This window comes from Paramormyrops kingsleyae, chromosome 12 (genome assembly GCF_048594095.1).
Source record: "Paramormyrops kingsleyae isolate MSU_618 chromosome 12, PKINGS_0.4, whole genome shotgun sequence".
NCBI lineage: Eukaryota > Metazoa > Chordata > Actinopteri > Osteoglossiformes > Mormyridae > Paramormyrops > Paramormyrops kingsleyae.
Genome location: NC_132808.1, coordinates 31,305,666 through 31,329,876, shown reverse-complemented (window position 1 = coordinate 31,329,876; position 24,211 = coordinate 31,305,666). Strand labels below are relative to the sequence as shown.

General features: G+C 44.4%; 2 protein-coding genes and 1 long non-coding RNA gene across 3 annotated transcripts in view; 1 reads left to right on the top strand and 2 right to left on the bottom strand.

The window, feature by feature from the left end:
- Positions 1–6,009: 6,009 nt before the first annotated feature.
- LOC140577703 (uncharacterized) lies at positions 6,010–7,056 on the bottom strand. Its single transcript, XR_011981867.1, has 4 exons — positions 6,925–7,056; positions 6,651–6,785; positions 6,423–6,534; positions 6,010–6,202 (listed from the first exon to the last, which is right to left on the bottom strand). It is a non-coding gene; the product is annotated as an uncharacterized lncRNA (long non-coding RNA).
- Positions 7,057–14,313: 7,257 nt separating this feature from the next.
- The window catches only part of LOC140593549 (lectin-like), a 34,799-nt gene continuing 24,901 nt past the window's right edge, over positions 14,314–24,211 (bottom strand). Inside the window, exons 2-6 of the mRNA XM_072718478.1 lie at positions 15,660–15,759; positions 15,257–15,372; positions 14,972–15,112; positions 14,726–14,837; positions 14,314–14,399 (exon numbers count right to left, since the gene is read on the bottom strand). Of these exons, the coding sequence (XP_072574579.1) occupies positions 14,314–14,399; positions 14,726–14,837; positions 14,972–15,112; positions 15,257–15,372; positions 15,660–15,729 (525 nt within the window). The 5' untranslated portion in view covers positions 15,730–15,759. The remainder of the gene's footprint in view (positions 14,400–14,725; positions 14,838–14,971; positions 15,113–15,256; positions 15,373–15,659; positions 15,760–24,211) is intronic.
- On the top strand, positions 18,535–21,496 carry LOC140577701 (lectin-like). Its single transcript, XM_072697949.1, has 6 exons — positions 18,535–18,890; positions 19,946–20,042; positions 20,310–20,422; positions 20,567–20,707; positions 20,840–20,951; positions 21,266–21,496. Exons 2-6 carry the CDS (start codon positions 19,973–19,975, stop codon positions 21,358–21,360), a joined length of 531 nt encoding a protein of 176 aa, XP_072554050.1. The 5' UTR covers positions 18,535–18,890; positions 19,946–19,972; the 3' UTR covers positions 21,361–21,496.

Sequence of the window (24,211 nt, the reverse complement as noted above, 5' to 3'; positions counted from 1 at the left end):
GTGCCTCATGTTGTAGTTCTATAAAATGAGATTCTTGGGTTCAAACAGGCTCACAATTGAAGCCAACATCTGTATTACTGCTATACTGCATTCAGATTAATTGTTCCTGTGTACAGTCTACTTGCAGTCAAGCTCCAGGGGCTCACCTGGTCTCTGTGCACAGTAGCCAAGAAAACGAGGATGTCTTCTCCCTGCTGGGATCTGCCAGCTCAGCTCCACGGATCTGGTTGGGTGGTTATAGGGATGGCCAGGTGATGGAGACATGGGAACAGGGCTGGGACATCCATGTGCCTTATTGCTATCTCTGGTTCACAGTAACATCAGGCTGGTGACCTGTGTGTCCATGTAATGGTATCTCTCCTTCTCTCTCCCCTAACAGTCCAACAAGTTCATCTGGAAAGATGGTTCCAATTGGGACTACCAGAATTGGGTTCCAGGTCAACCAAGCTACACCTCACACACTGAGAACTGTGTGGAGATGAACTGGAAAAGTAAGAGTGGTTATTTACAGAACACTTATTGGAGTATAATTCTCATTCTCATAATTCACATTAAAGAACAAACTGACATCCAAGCCATGTCCTCCCTGGACCGTAATCCCCTTTTAAAGAGAGGAGTTTCTGAATATTGCATACTGAATGTTTCCAGTGGAACTTCAGTAGTGCTTTGGAGAAACCAAATTGTGTGTGAAATTGGCATAACACCTCTTTATAGTAGTGCTTTTAATGTTATAAGCATAACAGTGCAGTCACATTCCATTTAGGCATGCCAGTGCATGCCAACACAGACAAACACACTCTCATTCACACCTACGGGCAATGTAGAGTAGCCAATCTACCTAATCTGCATGTCTTTGGACTGTGGGAGGAAACCGAAACACCTGGATGAAACCCACGCATGCACGGGGAGAACATGCAAACTCCACACAGAAAGGCACCCTGGACAACCCAGGGATCAAACCCAGGACCTTCTTGCTATGAGGCGACAGGGCTAACCACTGCACCACTGTGACACCATGGAATCATAATTCCTGTCAGAGATGACCATCTAAACCATGACGTACTGGCAGCACTGACAGAAGCTGTTGAACCTCCCAATCATATGGCATTGATATTTATCAAGCCACTGTTCAGCTGATATTAACACAGCACTAATACACAGAAATACAATAAAGCTGTTTTAATAACTGAACAAATCATTTGTATTGACTTATGCATGATGGATATTGGAACAGAGTAGTTGTGTTGTGCAACAGCAATTAACACATTTATCCTGTATGTACTATTTGTATGTACTATTAAAGACACTAAGCCAATCCAAATCCAGCGTCTGCTGTATTTATGCAGGTACAAAGCTCCGCCTTAAATGTTGAGAAATCTTGTTAGTGTGCTGGAAGACGTAGGGTCTCAAAGCATGCAGATGACCTTGGTAGGGTTCCATCAATCACTTCCACCAGTTGTCCAGAGGAAAGTCTCCCAGCCCAACCAGAACTTCAGCAAGGCGTTAAGCTCAGAACCGGTTGCTAAAAATAAATGTGAAAATAAGCATAGTAGATCTCATGATCGTACCGTAGTATGTGAAAGAAATTTATACCATTTTCAATGAACTGATGGAGATATCCAGTGACACGTCTCATCTTCAAGTGAGCATTCGTCGTTGTCATCTCCAGTGAAGGTGGGCCAGCTGACACAGTTCAAAATGGTCTCAATAAAACACAACAGAGACAAGCCATTTCAAGTACTGTTAAAAATTGTCTTTTTGATATAAATGACTAAACCTTTTAATAGGGATGTAACGAAAAACGTAATATCGCGATTTAAAAATTCCTCGAAACCGTTGTCTGACTGTTACGATATCAACCACGATATCACGTGGTTATTTCACTCCTATAAGCTCCGTCTCAAAAAATACATACTGTACGTAACGAATGCTTTCTGCTCTGTTGGCCGTGTGTAACCCACATGACAATAGGTCATTAAATCCATTACAAAACAACTTTTACAACAATAATGTATAAATTGGACAAATAGAAACAAAAACACATTTACAGTATATTAACAAAACGATAATTTATCTCTTTAAGAAAAAAGACGATTGTATGTACTGTAGATTGTGAGGTGATGTCACGACGTAACGTGTGGAGCGCGGGTTGTTTTTTTGCGGAGGCGGTTGAGGCTGGCTGCAGTGAGTGCTGCCATAGGATTTAGAATATGGTAAAAAGAAAACTTGCTAAACTCGATTTTACAGCTTATGTGGTGTAGTGTGGTGATTTTTTAATTAACTAAAGGAGGATGGAAGAAATGTTTTAAACCACGATAAATTGTTTTTTTTTTCTGCACTATCTTCCTAAATATATATATTCCTGCATATGTGCTACACAGAACCAGTGTTCTGTCATAAAATCCTACCTATCGAGACGTGCTATCGAGCCTTTCTGCGCATGTGCAGTTCAACCGTTTTGGGATTAGGGTTAGGTTTTAGGGGTTTGGGTTATGGTAAGGGTTTTGGGGGGTTATATCGACAGAACACCGGGACCCACCGAACGGAGTTCATAGCAGGGTGGCCAGCTGGACCCAAGGACGAGTAGACGGAACTTTGAATTGCTTACAACGTGTGCAGTTAGGATGTGACGGACTGAACTGAACTGTATATTAACCTTTGGACATTGTTATGCCTGAATGGAATACGATGTGATTTTGTTTTTTCCCTTTAGCCTATACATGTTGAATTTTGAGTTTGATATGTGGATGGAGGTTACTGATTTAAAGAAAAGATAAATAGGTGCTAAAGATACTGGATACAGAATTTAATTGACTTATTAGGTGATTATAAATAGATACAAAATACTTATTTTATACGATCTGTACGCAGTCAAAAGTTAGCAAAACTGAACTAGATTTAGACTTAGGATTAACTAGGAATAACTGATTTAAGCATTGGACCCAGAACCCAAAACAAACAATATTTAAATCCATACATTACAAAGAGGTACGTAGAGGTACTTTTTTCCATTTAAATGTAAATGTATATAAATGTATTCACGATTCTTCATGTTATACAATTAATATTTACTAAAAGGCCGCTGTTCTAAATTTTGAGATGTCATTTTCTTTTCTCCCACCACTCCCATCGAACACGTGCACTGTTTTCACGCATTATTTAGCGTGTATGTATGGGCGTCGCCTATATTTCACGTGGTGAAAACAGACCCGGCGGGAAAATGGTTTTGTGTGATGTACATTAGGATGTGGGATTGGTTCGCTTTCTGTTCACCAGAGTGCTTTAAATGCAGCACTGGGACACGAGCGCTTTCTCTAGTCACTCGCACTGAAAAACTGCTGACGTACTGTGTCACAGTGTGGTACGGCAGCTGCACCATGACAGACAGGGAGAGGCTTCAGAGAGTAGTAAAGGCAGCACAGAAGATCAGCGGCTGCCCTCTCCCCTCCCTGATGGATATTTACACCTCCCGCTGCCTCAGCAGAGCAAAAAACATCACAGAGGACAGCTCCCACCCTCAGGGAGGCGCTACAGGTGCATCACAGCAAGGACAAACAGACTCAAGAACAGTTTTTTCCCAAAAGCCATAACCACTCTAAACTCACACATGCACTGACTACACAGTCTAACCCCCCAACCCCTGGACTTCCTTCTATCCATCAACTGTGCAATATCCAATATCTAAATGGTATTGATAATAACTGTGTAATAGCTGTATACTGTACAATATCATTGCTCTGTGTCCAACATCCACTACACACTGCATAATTACTGTTTTTATTGTTGTGTGTTCTACATACATGTTTGCATGGAACGAGCTGCTTTTAATCTCATTGTATTTGTATATACTGACAATAAAAGGTATTGTATTGTATTCTATTTTTATTGCAATAAATGTTGATAATGTAACAACTTTATAAAGTTTATAGTGTATTCAATAATATAATACAATTTCTGAATAAAAATGTAATAACTGATTCTGCATAATATATCAGCCCATAATGTAATAACTGCCATTAATGTATTAAAAATGATGACAATATTGGCAGTTATAGTATTTATAGTTGTTAGAGTTGTTATATTATTGGCTGCCTCATCTGGCGCATTTTCCCATTTTAACCAAATAATAAGAATGCAGAAGAGTCATACGGTTGATGTTTATTTATTTAGTATTTTAATTTTGCATGAGTTCAGTGAAGCGTTTCAAAATGTTGCAATTCTTTTCTCATCTTGCGCTTTACATGAATCTTGCCCCTTCGTTCATCTTTTCATGCGTCGTGTGATTTTTATAAGCCATGCCGTATCGTGCTTCCAGCATTTCTCAGTCTTCCACCTCCTGCTGCCGCTTGTGCCGTTTGAAGGGTGAAAGGTTTCTTTTGGGTGCACGAAACATCATTCCATTGTCCCGATTTCTGAAAGAAAAGTCATACATAGCATGCTGAAAGATGACCCATACCTATGCACACAGGGAAACAAAGATCAACTGAACTTGAAATTATTTTTTATATCTCTTAAAATATGGGTTCTAGAAATTCTGTAAGTGCAAATAATTAAATTTGACTTTTCAATAAAGATCAGATTAGTCCATGTTCCTGTAACTGCAATTTCCTGAGGAAATCCAAATTCATCACCTGACTGTTGAGAAAAGGCCAGTGCCATTGACAGGTTGTTGTTGGCAGCACCCAGATACACGATCTGTTAGAAATATGTAAATAATGTGGGTTTAAATAATCATAATGTTCAATTTAGAGTTGTGATGTGTACATACATGCATCATACCTTTCTTGAGAAGCCATCAGTGGCAACAGAGATCACAATATTGTACCTAATCACATTAAAGTACATAGTGCAAAATATAATTCATCAACAGGAAACTATTAGATGAAAAAATGTTTCACACCATATCAGCTTATGCTTGGAGTCCGAAGCAGAGATTTTGGGCCAGGTGTTGAATACGTCCGCCGCACAACACATCCTATCTGGTTTGGGCGAGAGAGGACGCCAAGAGTATCCACACGGTGCATGGAAGACCTCACCCTGTCCCAGTGCACCAGATGCCCTCTTGCCTGCAAGCTCCCCTTCACTAGCCAGTATCCAGCATGAGGCATGTGCTTTATTTCAGTGACTAAATGGTCAAGTTCCTCATCAGAACATGCGCTGTACTGTGCTCTGACAGATGTCTGATTCTGACCATCTGGGGTTTTGGCCAATCCCTTACAGCTTTAGCCTTGTCCTCATCCATCCCCACTCCTCCTGGTTGGATCAGGTACCCCAGGAACTTAACCATAGATCCTCACACTTTGCATAGGAGGCGGCGCTGGAGAACCTGGCGTACGTGATGAACATGTTCCATGCGCATGGAGTGAATGAAAATAATTGTACATGTTCACAAAACTAGTGCAGCAGGTCGGCCAGGACTTTGTACATGAATGTCTGAAAGACCGAAGAACTGTTCACTGACCCACCCCCCTCTTGGATCCGGATCGGGTTATAGGCACTGCCCAGATTCAATTTGGTAAAGACCTGAGCTGCTTCCACCCAGAGTGGATGAGTAGGAGCGATTCCCACCATTTCACCACGATGTTGTTCAGGACCCAGTAATTGATACATGGGTGCAGACCTGTCTCTTTACAACGAAGAATCAGGAGGTGTGCAGAAGGATGTGCAGGCATATTATACCTTGAATGGGGAAACCAGACATGGGAGACGCTAACTCTCACGGGGGAGAACAGAGCGACACTATCAGAGAGACTTGGAGGGGTTACTGCACAGATGACACTGACCAGACTAGGAAGTGAAAGGAGAAGCAGACACTAATATACAGGGACTAACAGTCAGACAGAAGGCAGGTATGATTAAATGAGAGGGATGACAGGGGACGGTCAGGGGGCCAAAATGGAGCACAGACAGACCCAGATGCAAGAACTGCCAATAATGCAATAGCTCCTGCATAATGTACCAGCCAATAATGTATCAAATGATGGTGGCAGTTACACAAGAACTCAGTCATACAGTTGATAGTTTATTTTGCACAAGTTCAGCAATTCTTTACTCATCTTACATGAAAATTCATGTGTGGCCCGATTTTTATAAGCGATGCAGTAGAGCGTTCCAGCATTTCAGTCTTGGCCCTGCTGCCGCAAGAAGGCGCAAACAAAAGGCTTCTTGTTGCTGCACAGATCATCATTCCATTGTTTTTGGTCTGAAAGAAATCATACATGCTGAAGCAAACCCTCTTTATACCACTATGAAGTCATGTTATGCCAATTTCACACAATTTGTTTCTCCAAAGCACTACTGAAGTTCCACTGGAAACATTCAGTATGCAATATTCAGAAATTCCTCTCATGAGGGGAAGACAGTCCATTGGAGTATAATGAGAATTATACTCCAATAAGTGTTCTGTAAATAACCACTCTTACTTTTCCAGTTCATCTCCACACAGTTCTCAGTGTGTGAGGTGTAGCTTGGTTGACCTGGAACCCAATTCTGGTAGTCCCAATTGGAACCATCTTTCCAGATGAAATTGTTGGACTGTTAGGGGAGAGAGAAGGCGATACCGTTACACGGACACAGGTCACCAGCCTGATGTTACTGTGAACCAGAGATAGCAATAAGGCACATGGATGTCCCAGCCCTGTCCCCATCACCTGGCCATCCCTATAACCGCCCAACCAGATCCGTGGAGCTGAGCTGGCAGATCCCAGCAGGGAGAAGACATCCTCATTTTCTTGGCTACTGTGCACAGAGACCAGGTGAGCCCCTGAAGTTTGACTGCAAGTAGACTGTACACAGGAACAATTAATCTGAATGCAGTATAGCAGTAATACAGATGTTGGCTTCGATTGTGAGCCTGTTTGAACCCAAGAATCTCATTTTATAGAATTACAACATGAGGCACCTGGGGGACGGTTTTTGCTTTACCTCAGCAACATCGAAGGAGCACGGCGTGTTGAAATACCGTATACAGTACTGGCCAGTTCGGTACCAGTCCTTGTGTTGTCCATCACACTGCTTCAGGGAGTTCTGATTTCCTGATGGAGCACAGAAAACACAATTCCATGGGGCTGTGCTATGATCAAGAGTCCTCATCTGTCATCATACTGAATTCTCCCCAACATTATGATACCATAGAATCAAAGGTTTTGGGAAACAGCCTTGATCCAAGACTGTTGTGATGCATGGAATTCCCAAACTGAGCTAAACAAATCATTTGGGGCTGTTTGGATTCAGCACTGAATGCCCCAGGCTTGTCACATGTCTGACCCCCAATGGCCTGTTTAAGTGACTGTTAGAATGGCTCAGGAAACTGACCATCAGCCATTGCAGCAGGCATGACAGACAGGCAGAGGAGAGCAATTCCCAGCAAGCTTGGAGTCATCATGTCTCAGTTCAGTCCCACACCTTTCTGCACAGAGCAAACCAAAGGTTACAGTTCCTTTATATGAAAATCCCTGATGCCATGTTGATTAAACCCCACATCATGCAATTGCAGATGATATTGAGTTGTAACACTTGATGTCCAATGATTCAAAATGACACTTGACTATCAGTGCTGTGAATTATGGCACTATTGCCACTAGAAATAAGGCAGGAAATTCCAGAATCCCAGAAATGTTCACATCAGTAGTTCACATCCTCCAAGGGCTCTGGAGAACCCACCACTTCTGCCCACACCACAAATACCACCATCCCCACTATTTCTGAAACTCCCAGAGATGGGCTGAAAAGCATAGGAGTACTGCCCTATAATAAACACTGAATAGCCCCAGTCCTCCAACCACTACAACACAAACATCATATGTGTGCCATGAGCAGGATTTAGACAAATATCAAAGACTGACCTTTGAAGATCTGTGACACTTCTTTCCCTTTCCCTCTGGTTCATTCTGGACCGTTTTATATACTTGTGTCGCACCCCTATTGTTCCGATCCTCGTGTGTGCCACGCCCCCTCGTTAGCCTCGTGTGGAATCCCCGTGTCTTCAGCTGTTTCTAGTTGTGTTGATTAGTTTGGTGTATTTAGGTCCGTGTCTGTGTGCCTCTCGTTAATGCGGTCATTGACGTCGTTCTCAGTATGAAGTTAGAACCCTGCCAATACGTCACAAATGCCCCACGATCTGTAAACAAACCGGCTGTAAATTATAAATAACGAACAATCCGGAAACGTGCACATAATGAGGTACAAATACAAAACATACGTCTCACACAAACACAATGCGCTTTGCAAATAAAAAGCACTGCTGTCAAAGCAATATGATGCGTTTTGATAATACAAACAAAACAAAAAGAGCGTCTTCCACAAGTATAAAGACAGAATAAAACACAATGCGCTTTGCAAATAAAAAGCACTGCTGTCAAAGCAATATGATGCGTTTTGATAATACAAACAAAACAAAAAGAGCGTCTTCCACAAGTATAAAGACAGAATAAAACCAATAAGAAACATTTCATAATTGTTATTGGTCATTTTTCACATTTTTGACGAGTATACAACAAGGCGAAACATATATTTGTGGATCACGTGACTTTTGGCACCGTTATTCCACGCCAATTGGATGAGCTCCCAGACGGCACGCGGTGCCAGAGGAGAGCAGCGTCCAATTCAGCTCATTCAGCCTTCGGTTGATGGAGCTCAAATGTTCTACCGGAGATCGGGAAGAGCGCGGGGAGCGGAGCGCCACCTATCAGCGGTCAACAGGTAAGTATTTTTAATCGATACCGTGTCATATTTTAACATAGTTAACTCTAATAACGACGTGTAACATGAATGTAATCATTTTAACCCTATTGTAGGCAATAGTTAGTTGATGTTTGTGCTACGTAAACTTGCACATGACGATTTTTTTAAATCCAGCATATGTATTTTTCATGTTAGAGTTTACTGATAATATGCTGTATTATATGATAATATCATATAATAACGTTTTTGCGCACAATCGCTAGAAATTGTTGCTAGCTAACGAAGCACTGAAATAATGCGCAGTACAACTGACAGCCACCATTGCCTATGTCAAGGAGGACAGTTTTAGCTACTTTACATTTTACCTGCTAGTTTAAAACTGAAAACTGTGCCTGTGTGCAGGTGGAGTTCATTGTGACAGGCTGGTTTCACAGCCGGAAAAGCTCGGTCCCAGTTATCTCCATCATTGTTATGCAGATATACAGCTGTTTTGAACATAGTTAACCACAGTACACAGTAGCCGGTGGTCAGGATGCCTCCTGGACGCCTCCCTGGTGAGGTGTTCCGGGCTGGGAGGAGGCCCCGGGGGAGACCCAGGACACGCTGGAGAGACTATGTCTCCCGGCTGGGCTGGTAACGCCTCGGGATTCCCCCAGAGGAGCTGGACGAAGTGGCCGGGTAGAGGGAAGTCTGGGTTTCCCTGCCTAGACTGCTGCCCCCGCAACCCGACCCGGAAGGCGGTAGATGATGGATGGATGGATGAAAAACAGGTCTGCTATAGTTTTGCACAGTGATGTCACCACTTTGGCCCCCAGAAGTAACATCTGCTCCTCCTCGCTCAGATCATCATTGAGAAATGTGGATTTCCCTTGATAAAGAGATCATGTACAAGGCCACAGGAACTGGCCCGACAGAAGACTTTGAAACCCCACTTATCTGGTTTATTGGCAACGTACTGACGCAGATTCCCTGCCCGTGGGCCTTTGTATGCCACCATTACGTCATCTACACTCTGCCTGTAAGTGGATGGAATAAGGAGACACTTCTTCCTCAGCATCTCAGACAGAGGGCGACTTTATAAGACCGATCCTGGCTGCCTTCTGTTACGTCCTGCAGCTTTTCGCTCCGCCCCCTCCACCAGGACCACTTGGCTCGGCCCTTGCTCCGCCTCCCCGTTTGGACCCCGCCCACCTTTCCCCGCAAGCCGGCCGTCACTTCCGTCCGGCGGAAGTGAAAAGCCGGACAGAAAGTACCCTCGACAGCTCTGCTCATATTTTGGATTGTGTTTTGGTTTGCTTATTTGAATGATTATTGTGTATGACGGTTTTTGGTTTCTCGGATTACGATTTCTCGCTTTGCCCTTCTCTGTACTTCTGCCCTGGTTTTGTTTGATTTCTGGTTTTCGATCTTTCGCCCGGTTTTTGGTTTACGACTTCGCGCGCCCCTCGGACTTTACGCTTTGGCTTGTATGTGTGTTTGTGTATGTGTCTGGTGCGTAGGGAGTGGTTGCCGTTTTGTTTTGATATACTTTGTGTCCACTAATTTGGTTAGGGAGTTAGGCATAGGTTTTGTTGTTTCTGTGTTCTTTGGTAGTTCAGTTAGATTTGGGTTTCGTTCGGTAGTTGGGGTTTTGTTTATTGTTTTGGCCTTTATCACTCCTGAAGCTCTTGCACCAGGTTTGCTGTTCTGTGTCTGTCTTGCGTGAATAAAATATAAAAAAAACTATAAAAATATCCCCTTTGTCCACGTGTGTTCCCTTGTACACCACACCCTGTGTTCCCCTTTCCCCATTCCCTTCCTCTGTTACACCCTAACCCCTAGACAGGGTCGTAACACTTCACACTGCTCATTGTCAGTGAAGAAGTTTGCGTAACAACTTGAAGCTTTTGACGACCATAATATCAGCTACAAGGCTGTACTGTGAGAGATGGTGCCAGTAATCGTCTATGGATGGGCATTCGAAAACTCCCATGCACAACAGAATGGCCAGGAAAGATTCAGTTTTATGAGAGGTGGTTTTTATGGGATCTCCAACAAATTAGCGTGGTTAGAAATAATGTTGAACCATCTCATTAGTGAACATCATCTTGAAGTACTGCAGCGGTGTTTCAATTTCATCTGGGGGGTCAAATGTGGAATCTGGCACAGGTATTGACTCAATGTCCTGCCTTTTCCATGGTGGCCTTCTGTGATCCAACTCGCATTCATCTTCTGCCTCTGTCTTACTGACTGTTATTAGACAGTTTTTACCTTTGTTAGCTATTTTCCTTTTTTTGGTGGTGGTGGTAGTTGAACGTCCTGGTCTTGATCCTCATCCAAGGACGTAAAATCATCAGAATCGGAGTGGGAAGGAAATCCGGGTCTGCTATTCTGTCGTCGTCACTATCAGCGCACCCTTCAGCATCAGACAGCGCAGGGTTTTCAGGTACTAGTGCCATTTCAGGGCTTCCTGCCTATTGCCTTAGAATGTCCTGGTGTCCATCTACATAATATATAAACAACACACACTGAGGTGCTTTTCATGAAATATCTATCTAAAAATATTGCAATAATTATTTTATTGCATTATATTATTATGAATTCAGTGATTACATTGTAAAATTATAGGAAATGTAATGAAATAGCACTACATGTACATGAACAGAATGAATAGAACACTGCTATCCTTATATATTTTTGATAGCATTTGTAGTAAAATAATTACCCACAAACTGGCATCTCTACCATTTGGCACCATTTGTTTAAAAAAATTTTCCTGCATCATGATATTTTTTTGTGTGTGTTGGGGGGTGGTTATTGTGAACCATTCGCTTAAATAACCGCTCTGAATTTATTTTTTATTGAAAACATCCGCTTACTTTCGAATCTGCTTACGGTATTTCCAACAACTTGGAGGGAGTCTTCAAAATTCTTTGTCTGCGCTTGAGATCGCTGCAGTGGTACCTCTATTTTTGCACCACAGTACCATCTGGTGTATTTTCTGACTACTGCATGCTCTCCAAGCATGGAACTGAATGCCCAGCCCAGTATTGTAATGCAACACGCAGCGCATTTAAAAGGGCGTCGCCATTTAAATGGTCTACCATTTGGTGGAGCAGACACATAAAGGGTAATCCCTATTGGGGTCACGGGGACTGGAGCCTATCCCGGTAAGTATGGGCACATGGCGGGGACAAACCCTGGGCCGGCGCCAACACACCACAGGTCACGCACACACAATCGCATCACTCACACCTTACGGGGCCAATTTAGTGTCACCAATTAACCTATAGTGCATGCCTTTGGACAGTGGGAGGAAACCCACACCAACACGGGGAGAGCAGGCAAACTCCACGAGGAAATGCCCCACGGCCAACCCGGGAATCGAACCCTGGACCTTCTTGTGAGGCAACAGCACTAACCACTGCGCCTCCATGCTGCCGTAGTAAAAGCACTTGTTCAACTTAATTGATCTGACCTGATAAAGGTAATATCACACTGTAATAAAACAAGAGTTATCAATAACAGGTGGTGTACCTCTTCACTGTTGGGTTCAGTCACAGGATGCTGAATAGTCCCCATTACCCATAACTGATTTGGAGTCTAATTTTCCTCGGTTCTAATTGGGTGGTTATCCCAACCAATTGGAATGGCATCCAGGGCAGCTTGTAATCTAGGCACAAACACGTAGTGGCAACAGAAGAGGTGCATTGTGTTTGACAGGTCAAGAAAACCATCACCCACTAGTGAGTGAAGCACGTCGTAGCAGATGTTTGTGACGGCACACCACAGGTCTCTCCACAACCTTTCAATCCTGGAAGGAGAGTCATATTAGTAAAAATATAATGCAGAGCCATGTTGTTATAGGTTCTCGTCTGAAAAAGAAGCCTTTAAAAATGTGCAGCATTTAATTAGTCTAGTTAGCAGTAAAATACTATATCCTGGTAGTTCTAAGAAATTTTGTTCAAAGCAGTGTACTATAGCGTCTCTAAATGTCATATATACTCAATACAAGGTGGGGCTCCTTCACGATTTTATGGGGGGATAAAGATAAAGACATTTCAATAAAGATCAGATTAGTCCATGTTCCTGTAACTGCACTTTCCTGAGGAAATCCAAATTCATCACCTGACTGTTGAGAAAAGGCCAGTGCCATTGACAGGTTGTTGTTGGCAGCACCCAGATACACGATCTGTTAGAAATATGTAAATAATGTGGGTTTAAATAATCATAATGTTCAATTTAGAGTTGTGATGTGTACATACATGCATCATACCTTTCTTGAGAGAAATGGCAAAGATCACAATATTGTACCTAATCACATTAAAGTACATCATGCAAAATGTAATTCATCAACAGGAAACTGTTAAAAAAAACATGTTTCACACCATATCAGCTTATGCTTGGAGTCCGAAGCAGAGATTTTGGGCCAGGTGTTGAATACGTCCGCCGCACAACACATCCTATCTGGTTCGGGTGAGAGAGGACGCCAAGAGTATCCACACGGTGCATGGAAGACCTCACCCTGTCCCAGTGCACCAGATGCCCTCTTGCCTGCCAGCTCCCCTTCACTAGCCAGTATCCAGCGTGAGGCATGTGCTTTATTTCAGTGACTAAATGGTCAAGTTCATCAGAACATGCGCTGTACTGTGCTCTGACAGATGTCTGATTCTGACCATCTGGGGTTTTGGCCAATCCCTTACAGCTTTAGCCTTGTCCTCATCCATCCCCACTCCTCCTGGTTGGATCAGGTACCCCAGGAACTTAACCATAGATCCTCACACTTTGCATAGGAGGCAGCGCTGGAGAACCTGGCGTACGTGATGAACATGTTCCATGGGCATGGAGTGAATGAAAATAATTGTACATGTTCACAAAACTAGTGCAGCAGGTCAGCCAGGACTCTGTTCATGAATGTCTGAAAGACCGAAGAACTGTTCACTGACCCACCCCCCCTCTCGGATCCGGATCGGGTTGTAGGCACTGCCCAGATTCAATTTGGTAAAGACCTAAGCTGCTTCCACCCGGAGTGGATGAGTAGGAGCGGTTCCCACCATTTCACCATGTTGTTCAGGACCCGGTAATCGATACATGGGTGCAGACCTCTGTCTCTTTACAAAGAATCTGGAGGCACCCAGAGGGATGGGCAGGCATATTATACCTTGAACGGGAGACGCTACCACGGGGGAGAACAGAGCGACACTATCAGAGAGACTTGGAGGGGTTACTGCACAGATGACACTGACCAGACTGGGGAGCAAAGGACAAGCAGACACCAATATACAGGGACAGTCAGACAGGTATGATTAAATGAGCAGGATGACTGTTTTGGCCCCTTGGCCGTCCCCTGAGCACAACAGACAGACCCTGACAAACGCAAGAACTGCCAATGACATTAACTTTACTACATTATGTAAAGTACCAATAATGTAATATTGGAGTCGGCATAATGTACCAGCCAATAATGCATTTAAAATGATGTTACTGGCAGTTAATTAATAAGAATGCAGTCACTGTTAACATTTATCCATTTTATTTGGCATGGGTTCAGCAAAGCATTTCAAAATTGTGATTCTTTACTGATCTTGCACATTGCATGAATCTTCATGCGTCGCCTGATGTTAAGCCATGCCATAGAGTCCTTCCAGTGTTTCAATTGTCCGGCTCCCGCTGCCACTTGAAGGCGCAAATGAAAGGCTTCCGCTTCATGCACTGATCATCATTCCATTCTCCCAAGTCTGAAAGAAATCACATGAAGCAAACCCTCTATACTACTATAGATTCATGTTTTATGCCAATTAACACAATGTGTTTCTCAAAGCACTACTGAAGTTCCACAGGAAACATTCAGTATTCAACTCCTCTTCATTAAAAGAGGTCCAGGGAGGAGATGGCTTGTCCGTCAGTTTGTTCTTTAATGTTTCTGCTGGAAAAATACACTCGTCCAAAGTGAACAGTTGGTCAATATATTACTCCAGTGAGTGTTCTGTAACCATTTTCCATGCTTCCCCCTGGCTACTTTCCCCTCCACCGTTCTCCCATCTACACCGCTCCCCTTTCTTACTTCTCCAGTTCATCTCCACACAGCCCTCAACATTACTGGCACCGTCTGGTTGACCTGGAACCCAGTTCTCAAAATTCCAAGAAGAACCATCTGTCCAGATGAAGTCGTTTGACTGTCAGGGGAGAGTGAGAAGGAACAGTATCACTGTTGGACACACAGGACACCAGCCTGAAATTACCATCCCTGGTTCACAGTAACGTTACAAGGCACATGGATGTCCCAGCCCTGTTCCCATGTCTCCATCACCTGGCCATCCCTTTGACCACCCAACCAGGTCCGTGGTGAGGAGGGGTTGAATTTCAACACGATGGCCAAGGCATCGGCATTTGCTTGTTCACTGTGCACGGAGAGCAGGTGACTCCCTGAAGCTTTTTGACTGCAAGCAGACTGGTACAGAACAACAATTAATCTGAATGCAGTATAGCCGCAATACAGATGTCGGCTGATTGAGATACTATTAGAATGGAATCCTTAGCTTCATCTACAGAACCACTACAAAGTGAGGCACCTGGGGGACGGTTTAGGCTTTACCTCAGCATCAGAGAAGGAGAGTGGTGTGCTGAAATACCGTATACAGTAGCGGCCAGTTTGGTACCAGTGGCTGTAGCGGTCATCACCACAGTACTTTGGGAACTTGTTGTGGTAGTCTGATGGAGCACAGAAAACACAATTCCATGGGGCTGTGCTATGATCAAGAGTCCTAATCCATCTCATACTGAATTCTCCCTGACGTTATGATGATCATGGAGTCAAAAGTCTTGGGAAACAGCCTTGACCTACGACTGTTGTGATGCATGGAATTCTCAAAACTGAGCTAAACAAATCATTTGGGGCTGTTTGGATTCAGTGCTGAATGTCCCAGGCTTGTCACATGTCCAACACCCAATGACCTGTTTAAGTGACCATTAGAATGGCTCTCAGGAAACTGACTGACCGTCATCCATTGCAGCAGGCATGGCAGACAGGCAGAGGAGTGCAATCCCCAGCAAGCTTGGAGTCCTCATGTCTCAGTTCTTCAGTCCCACAACACCTTCCTGCAGAGCAAACCAGAGGTTAGTTACTTTATGATGATCCCTGATACCATGTTTAACCACTTGGTTCTCCCCCACCCTGAAATTGTTATTCAACATCATTCAAAGTGACACTGGTTAAAGCGATCGTCAATGCTGTGAATTATGGCCCTACTGCCACTGGAAAGATGACAACCCTGAAAGGAGGGAGGAAATTCCAGAGAAATGTCTTGTATTGTCAGAGGTTCTCAAATTGTGCACACCACCTCAGAATATATTTTGGCTCACAGTATAAATGGAGAGAACTCCATATACCACTAGAGGGAGGAGCCTCACATACTATTGTTTAAGAACAGGGTCATATGATCAGCACAAGTCAACACTGAATAGACAGCATCTAATGATATTAAGCTACTCTGGCAACTACCAATAAGGACAGAAATTACATACATATCCCTAAATGGAGGCAAATGCATACAAATATGCAGGAATATACAACAGACACATATGATCACTTTAATGGACCCCATACAGCCAGAGTCCACACCAAAACACAAACATAATGCAATCAAAAGCAAGAGAAAGCCAGACACAATTATGGTTCCCCAGTAGCCTATAGATATGGTTGTGCAGAGCCCACTACTTTCACCCACCCCTCAGGTACCACTGTCCCCACTACTTCCGAAACACCCAGAGCTCAGCTGAAAAGCATAGCAGGACCACCCTCTAACAAACACTGAACACCCCTAGTCCCCCAACCACTACAAAACAAACATCCTACATGTGCCATAAACAAGATTTGGACAACTGACCTCCTGTGAAGATCTATGACTCTTTTTTCCCTTTCCCTTTGGTTCATTCTGGACCATTTTATATACTTTTGTTGCACCCCTATTGTTCCGATCATCGTGTGTGCCACGCCCCCTCGTTTGCCTCGTGTGGAATCCCCGTGTCTTCAGCTGTTTCTAGTTGTGTTGATTAGTTTGGTGTATTTAGGTCCGTGTCTGTGTGCCTCTCGTTAATGCGGTCATTGACGTCGTTCTCAGTATGGAGTTAGAACCCTGCCAATTAGGTTCTTTGCAGCCGTTTGTATGTGGGCATAGTCCGGTTTCTGGAAGAGAAGGAACAAAGTTAAAACCAATGTATACTTTCTAACCCATGAAAATAAATACTAACCTAGTTCCTCAAGCACACTATATGGAACTTTCACACTCTGCAGGTAATGAAGAATTAAAATATTCAACATGAACAAACTAGATCCATGCAGAACTATAAAAAGGAAAGAGTAGTGTGGTAGTACTCGGTTCCGGTCTCGGAATCGTAATCGGACGTATTTGTACTCGGTCTTGTCATGGACACGAACAAATCGGACTCGGGATTTTATTTCGAGACCAGCCGAGACCACGACTCTGAGAATATTACTACTAACCCTACGTTAGTCCTGCGTGACGACTATTATTTCATTTGTAATAACTCAGAAGCGCTGTAACGCACAGAAACGAAACACGTGCAGATAATATTGATTCTTCTGTATGTGAAAGTATTTGAGTAATTATGTGCAGAAAACAGAAGTAACTGCTTAATAGTATAATTTATTGTTTGTATAGTCTCATTTATTGTCTGTGTACTAGAAAGTCTCCAGCTGCCGGAAACAAATTCCTTGTGTGCACCAGCACACTCAGCGAATAAAGCTGATTCTGAAAAACACATACGGGACTCGTTGCGATGTAAACGCGCTGTGTGTGTGTGCGCGCGCGCGACTCTCACGTGGAGCTCCAGCACGCGCTCACGCGCTACAGTTCAGTCACATCTTCCGTTTTATTACAGACAAAACTCATGTTTTATCTGATACATAACAACAACCAGCGTTCTACTGACAATACAGCCATTTACTTGATACCATAGACCAGGGGTATTCAATTAGATTTTTCATTGGGCCAAATTGTCATACGGCTTTTGCCAGTGGGCCGCACATTTCTCTGTATTTCTTGTATTGTACCCCATTAATACAAAGCACCACTGCATTTTCAACATTTTATTTAAATGAGTCAAATAGCATTAACCACTGGCTTCTAGTGCAAATAATAAAAACTGCAAAACACAGCCAGCTTTAATTTTAACAGACATCTGAGTCACAAACTCACAGTGACAGTATTTGCTTTTGCTTAAATAAAATAAAGCCTAGAAAACAATAATTACAATTTTGTGCAAATAAGAGCAAATGTCACAGTCATAAACTCACATAAACAGTAATAACGATATCATATTGTACAAATAAGAACAAACATAACTTCAAAAAAATCACAAACAAACTGCTGACTTCTAAAGTCTTGAAGTGCCTCCGCACATTGTATTCTTTATTTACCGAGCATATGACAAGACAGACAAGGCACATGGGTTTTCCCTCAGCATTTTGTATGTGTGCATACTTATCAGTCCACTCGTTGTTAAATTTTCTATTTTCGCTGTCAACCTTACGTCTTTTCTCTTTTGAATGCGACATGTTCCCGCTGTTGTAAACTGTCATAAACCTTCCATCAAGAGCGTAAACAGCTGCGCGACGTCCCGTAAAATGTTATAAACTGTCGCGCTTACAGTTAAATCGCAGCTATTTAATAAATAAGAGGTAGTCAGCGGGCCGGTCCAAAATGACTGATGGGCCGGTTTTGGCCCGTGGGCCGCCTATTGAATAGGGCTGCCATAGACGCTCTTTTTGTTTTGTTTGTATTATCAAAACACATTATATTGTTTTGACAGCAGTGTTTTGTATTTGCAAAGCGCATTGTGTTTGTGTGAGATGTATGTTTTGTATTTGTACAGCATGATGTGCACGTTTGCGGATTGCTCGTTATTTATAAATTACATTCGGTTTGTGTACAGATCGTGGGGCATTTGTGACGTATTGGCAGGGTTCTAACTCCATACACAGAACGACGTCAATGACCGCATTAACGAGAGGCACACAGACACGGACCTAAATACACCAAACTAATGAACACAACTAGAAACAGCTGAAGACACTGGGATTCCACGCGAGGCAAACGAGGGGGCGTGGCACACACGAGGATCCGTACAATAGGGGTGCAACACAAGTATATAAAATGGTCCAGAATGAACCAGAGGGAAAGAGAAAGAAGAGTCACAGATCTTCACAGGTAAGTTGTCCAAATCTTGCTTGTAGCACATGTACAGTAGGATGTTTGTATTGTGGTGGCTGGAGGACTAGGGGTGTTCAGTGTTTGTTAGAGGGTGGTCCTGCTATGCTTTTCAGCTGAACTCTGGGTGTTTCAGAAGTAGAATTTAGAATTAAGTGATCAGTGGTCATTGTCAACACACCACAGCAGACAGTGCGCAACAATGAAATGTGTCCTCTGCATTTGACCCATATGTGACTTTCGTGACATAGCAGGGGGCAGCTAAGTCGGCGCCCGGGGAGCAGTGCTTGGGGACGGTACCTTGCTCAGGGTACCTCAGTGGTGACTTGCTGGTGGGGGATTCGAACCTGCAATCTTTCAATTACAAGTGCGCTACCCTAACTATCAAGCCACCACTGCCCAAGTAGTGGGGACAGTGGTACCTAAGGGGTGAGTGAAAGTAGTGGGTTCTGCACAACCATATCTATAGGCTACGGGGAACCATAATTGTGTGACCTTCTCTTGCTTTTGATTGCATTATGTTTGTGTTTTGGTGTGGACTCTGGCTGTATGGGGTCCAATAAAGTGATCATTTGTGTGTGTTGTATATTCTTGCATATTTGTATGCATTTGCCTCCATTTAGGGATATGCATGTAATTTCTGTCCTCATTGGTAGTTGCCAGAGTAGCTTAATATCATTAGATGTTGTCTATTCAGTGTCGACTCCTGCTGATCATATGACCCTGTTCTTACACAATAGTATGTGAGGCTCCTCCCTCTAGTGGTATATGGAGTTCTCTCCATTTATACTGTGAGCCAAAATATATTCTGAGGTGGTGTGCACAATTTGAGAACCACTGACAATACAAGACATTTCTCTGGAATTTCCTCCCTCCTTTCAGGGTTGTCATCTTTCCAGTGGCAGTAGGGCCATAATTCACAGCATTGACGATCGCTTTAACAAGTGTCACTTTGAATGATGTTGAACACCAATTTCAGGGTGGGTGGGGAGAACCAAGTGGTTAAACAACATGGTATCAGGGATAAAGTAACTAACCTCTGGTTTGCTCTGCAGGGAGGTGTTGTGGGACTGAACTGAGACATGATGACTCCAAGCTTGCTGGGGATTGCACTCCTCTGCCTGTCTGCCATGCCTGCTGCAATGGATGACGGTCAGTCAGTTTCCTGAGCCATTCTAATGGTCACTTAAACAGGTCATTGGGTTTCAGACATGTGACAAGCCTGGGACATTCAGCACTGAATCCAAACAGGCCCCAAATGATTTGTTTAGTTCAGTTTGAGAATTCTATGCATCACAACAGTCGTAGGTGAAGGCTGTTTCCCAAAACCTCATAATGTCATGGAGAATTCAGTATGAGACAGATGAGGACTCTTGATCATAGCACAGCCCCATGGAATTGTTTTCTGTGCTCCATCAGACTACAACAACTTCCCAAAGTACTGTGGTGATGACCGCTACAGCCACTGGTACCAAACTGGCCGCTACTGTATACGGTATTTCAGCACGCCACTCTCCTTCTCTGATGCTGAGGTAAAGCCCAAACAGTCCCCCAGGTGCCTCACTTTGTAGTGGTTCTGTAGATGAACCTAAGGATTCCATTCTAATAGTATCTCAATCAGCCGACATCTGTATTGCGGCTATACTGCATTCAGATTAATTGTTGTTCTGTACCAGTCTGCTTGCAGTCAAAAAGCTTCAGGGAGTCACCTGCTCTCCGTGCACAGTGAACAAGCAAATGCCGATGCCTTGGCCATCGTGTTGAAATTCAACCCCCGCTCACCACGGACCTGGTTGGGTGGTCAAAGGGATGGCCAGGTGATGGAGACATGGGAACAGGGCTGGGACATCCATGTGCCTTGTAACGTTACTGTGTACCAGGGATGGTAATATCAGGCTGGTGACCTGTGTCCAACAGTGATACTGTTCCTTCTCACTCTCCCCTGACAGTCAAATGACTTCATCTGGACAGATGGTTCTTCTTGGAATTTTGAGAACTGGGTTCCAGGTCAACCAGATGGTGCCAGTAATGTTGAGGGCTGTGTCGAGATGAACTGGAGAAGTAAGAAAGGGGAGCGGTGTAGATGGGAGAATGGTGGAGGGAAGCATGGAAAATGGTTACAGAATAGTCACTGGAGTAATATATTGACCAAATGTTCACTTTGGACGAGTGTGTGTTTTTCCAGCAGAAACATTAAAGAACAAACTGATGGACAAGCCATCTCCTCCCTGGACCTCTTTTAATGAGAAGAGGAGTTGAATACTGAATGTTTCCTGTGGAACTTCAGTAGTGCTTTGAGAAACGCATTGTGTTAATTGGCATAAAACATGAATCTATAGTAGTATAGAGGGTTTGCTTCATGTGATTTCTTTCAGACTTGGGAGAATGGAATGATGATCAGTGCATGAAGCGGAAGCCTTTCATTTGTGCCTTCAAGCGGCACAAGTGGCAGCGGGAGCCGGACAATTGAAACACTGGAAGGACTCTACAGCATGGCTTAACATCAGGCGACGCATGAAGATTCATGCAATGTGCAAGATCAGTAAAGAATCACAATTTTGAAATGCTTTGCTGAACCCATGCCAAATAAAATGGATAAATATTAACAGTGACTGCATTCTTATTAATTAACTGCCAGAAGCATCACTTTAAATGCATTATTGGCTGGTACGTTATGCAGACTCGGTTATTACATTATTGGTCAGTTACATTAACTTACCACATTATGTCATTGGCAGTTCTTACGTTTGTCAGGGTCTGTCTGTTGTGCTCTGTTTTGGCCCCTTGGTCATCCCACTCATTCAATCATACCTGTCTGACTGTTAGTCCCTGTATATTAGTCTGCTTCTCCTTTCGCTCCCCAGTCTGGTCAGTGTCATCTGTGCAGTAACCCCTCCAAGTCTCTCTGATAGTGTCGCTCTGTTCTTCCCCCGTGGTAGTTGGCGTCTCCCATGTCTGGTTTCCCCGTTCAAGGTATAATATGCCTGCCCATCCCTCTGGGCGCCTCCAGATTCTTCTTTGTAAAGACACAGGTCTGCACCCATGTATCGATTACCGGGTCCTGAACAACATCGCGGTGAAATGGTGGGAACCGCTCCTACTCATCCACTCTGGGTGGAAGCAGCTCAGGTCTTTACCAAATTGAATCTGGGCAGTGCCTACAACCGGATCCAAGAGGGGGGTGGGTCAGTGAACAGTTCTTCGGTCTTTCAGACATTCATGAACAAAGTCCTGGCTGACCTGCTGCACTAGTTTTGTGAACATGTACAATTATTTTCATTCACTCCATGCCCATGGAACATGTTCATCACGTATGCCAGGTTCTCCAGCGCCGCCTCCTACGCAAAGTGTGAGGATCTATGGTTAAGTTCCTGGGGTACCTGATCCAACCAGGAGGAGTGGGGATGGATGAGGACAAGGCTAAAGCTGTAAAGGATTGGCCAAAACCCCAGATGGTCAGAATCAGACATCTGTCAGAGCACAGTACAGCACATGTTCTGATGAGGAACTTGACCATTTAGTCATTGAAATAAAGCAGATGCCTCACGCTGGATACTGGCTAGTGAAGGGGAGCTTGCAGGCAAGAGGGCATCTGGTGCACTGGGACAGGGTGAGGTCTTCCATGCACCGTGTGGATACTCTTGGCGTCCTCTCTCGCCCGAACCAGATAGGATGTGTTGTGCGGCGGACGTATTCAACACCTGGCCCAAAATCTCTGCTTCACAGACTCCAAGCATAAGCTGATATGGTGTGAAACATGTTTTAACAGTTTCCTGTTGAATTATATTTTGCATGATGTACTTTAATGTGATTAGGTACAATATTGTGATCTTTGCCATTCATGACTTCACAAGAAAGGTATGATGCATGTATTGTTACGAACCCCAGTCTAGGGTTGGGGCGTACAGAGGAAGGGAAAGGGGAATGGGGAATAAGGGAAACACAGGGTGTGGTGCACAAGGGAACACACGTGGACAAAGGGGTGTGTTTTTATATATTTTTTCTTATTTTATTTACACGCGACAGACACAGAACAGCAAACCTGGTGCAAGAGCTTCAGGAGTGATTATGGCCAAAACAATGAACAAAACCCCAACTACTGAACGAAACCCAAATCCAACTGAACTACCAAAGAACACAGAAACAACAAAACCTATACCTAACTCCCTAACCAAATTAGTGCACACAAAGTATATCAAACAAAACGGCAACCACTCCCGACGCACCAGACACACACACACAGCACATATACAGAGCAAAGCGTCAGAGTCCGAGGGGCGCGCGAAGTCGTAAACCAAAAACCGGGCGAAAGATCGAAAACCAGAAAGCAAACAAAACCAGGGCAGAAGTAGAGAAGGGGCAAAGCGAGAAATCGTAAACCGAGAAACCAAAACACATCATACACAATAGTCAATCAATAAGCTAACCAAAAACAATCCAAAATATGAGCAGAGCTCTCGAAGGGTCTTGCTGTCCGGCTTTTCACTCCGGGAACCAGGAAGTGACGCGCGACGCATTGGAGGAGCCGTGGGCGGGGTCTGGTCAGCAAGGCGGAGCCAAGATGCAGCTGGCGAATGACGACGAAGGAGGGAGGTCCGGAGATTCTGCAGGGCTCACCCTGGAACTTACGGCACGTAACACCCCCCCACACAAGAGCGAACCCGACAGGAGTTCGCAATCACAATCGAGATTTGCACAATCAAAGCACCCAAAAACAAAAGAACTGAGAATCAGGAGAAATAGAAACCACCTGCGAACAACCGAGGGTAACGAGATGTCAAGGTCTGGAGGGGACACTTTCCGCACTTGATCGCGGTCGTAAAAAACGCACGCAGTGGGGTGGTTCTTTAAGTCTGTCTTCTCGACAGCGGAGGCAGGATAGGACACCAGGGAGAGACACAGGGGCAACAACGGAGACCCAGGGGAAACACCAACGGGAGGAACGAAGGGGCCAGGAGCGAACGAAGGAGAAACAGGAGGACGAGGAGCAGACACAGGGGGCACAAAGGCAAAGGGCGGGGGGAAACAGGGAGCCGGAGGGAACCCCAGCAGGCGAGGGGCGGAAGCCGCAGGGGCCACAGGCGACCGCGAGGAGGGAGCAGGAGGGAAGGCCGAAGGTGAGGAGGAGGAAGGCGAAGGGAGCAAAGGAGGAGTCAAGGAGGAAGATGAAGGGGACACAGGCGGAGGGAAGGAGGGAGCAGCAGCCGCGGCAGGCGAAGACGCAGCCGCCGCCGGCCAAGGCGTAGGCGACCGACGAGTCGGAGGCAGGGGACCCGCAGTCGACCGACGAGGCGTCGGAGGCGGGACCGCAGCCGGCCGAC

Bases quoted from the DNA above. Each gene is read 5' to 3' on its own strand.
- LOC140577701 (XM_072697949.1), top strand. From the start codon at position 19,973: ATGATGACTCCAAGCTTGCTGGGGATTGCACTCCTCTGCCTGTCTGCC. The intron at 20,423-20,566 runs GTAAAGCCCAAA...GTTCTGTACCAG, and splicing joins TCTCCTTCTCTGATGCTGAG to TCTGCTTGCAGTCAAAAAGC. The intron at 20,952-21,265 runs GTAAGAAAGGGG...GATTTCTTTCAG, and splicing joins TGTCGAGATGAACTGGAGAA to ACTTGGGAGAATGGAATGAT.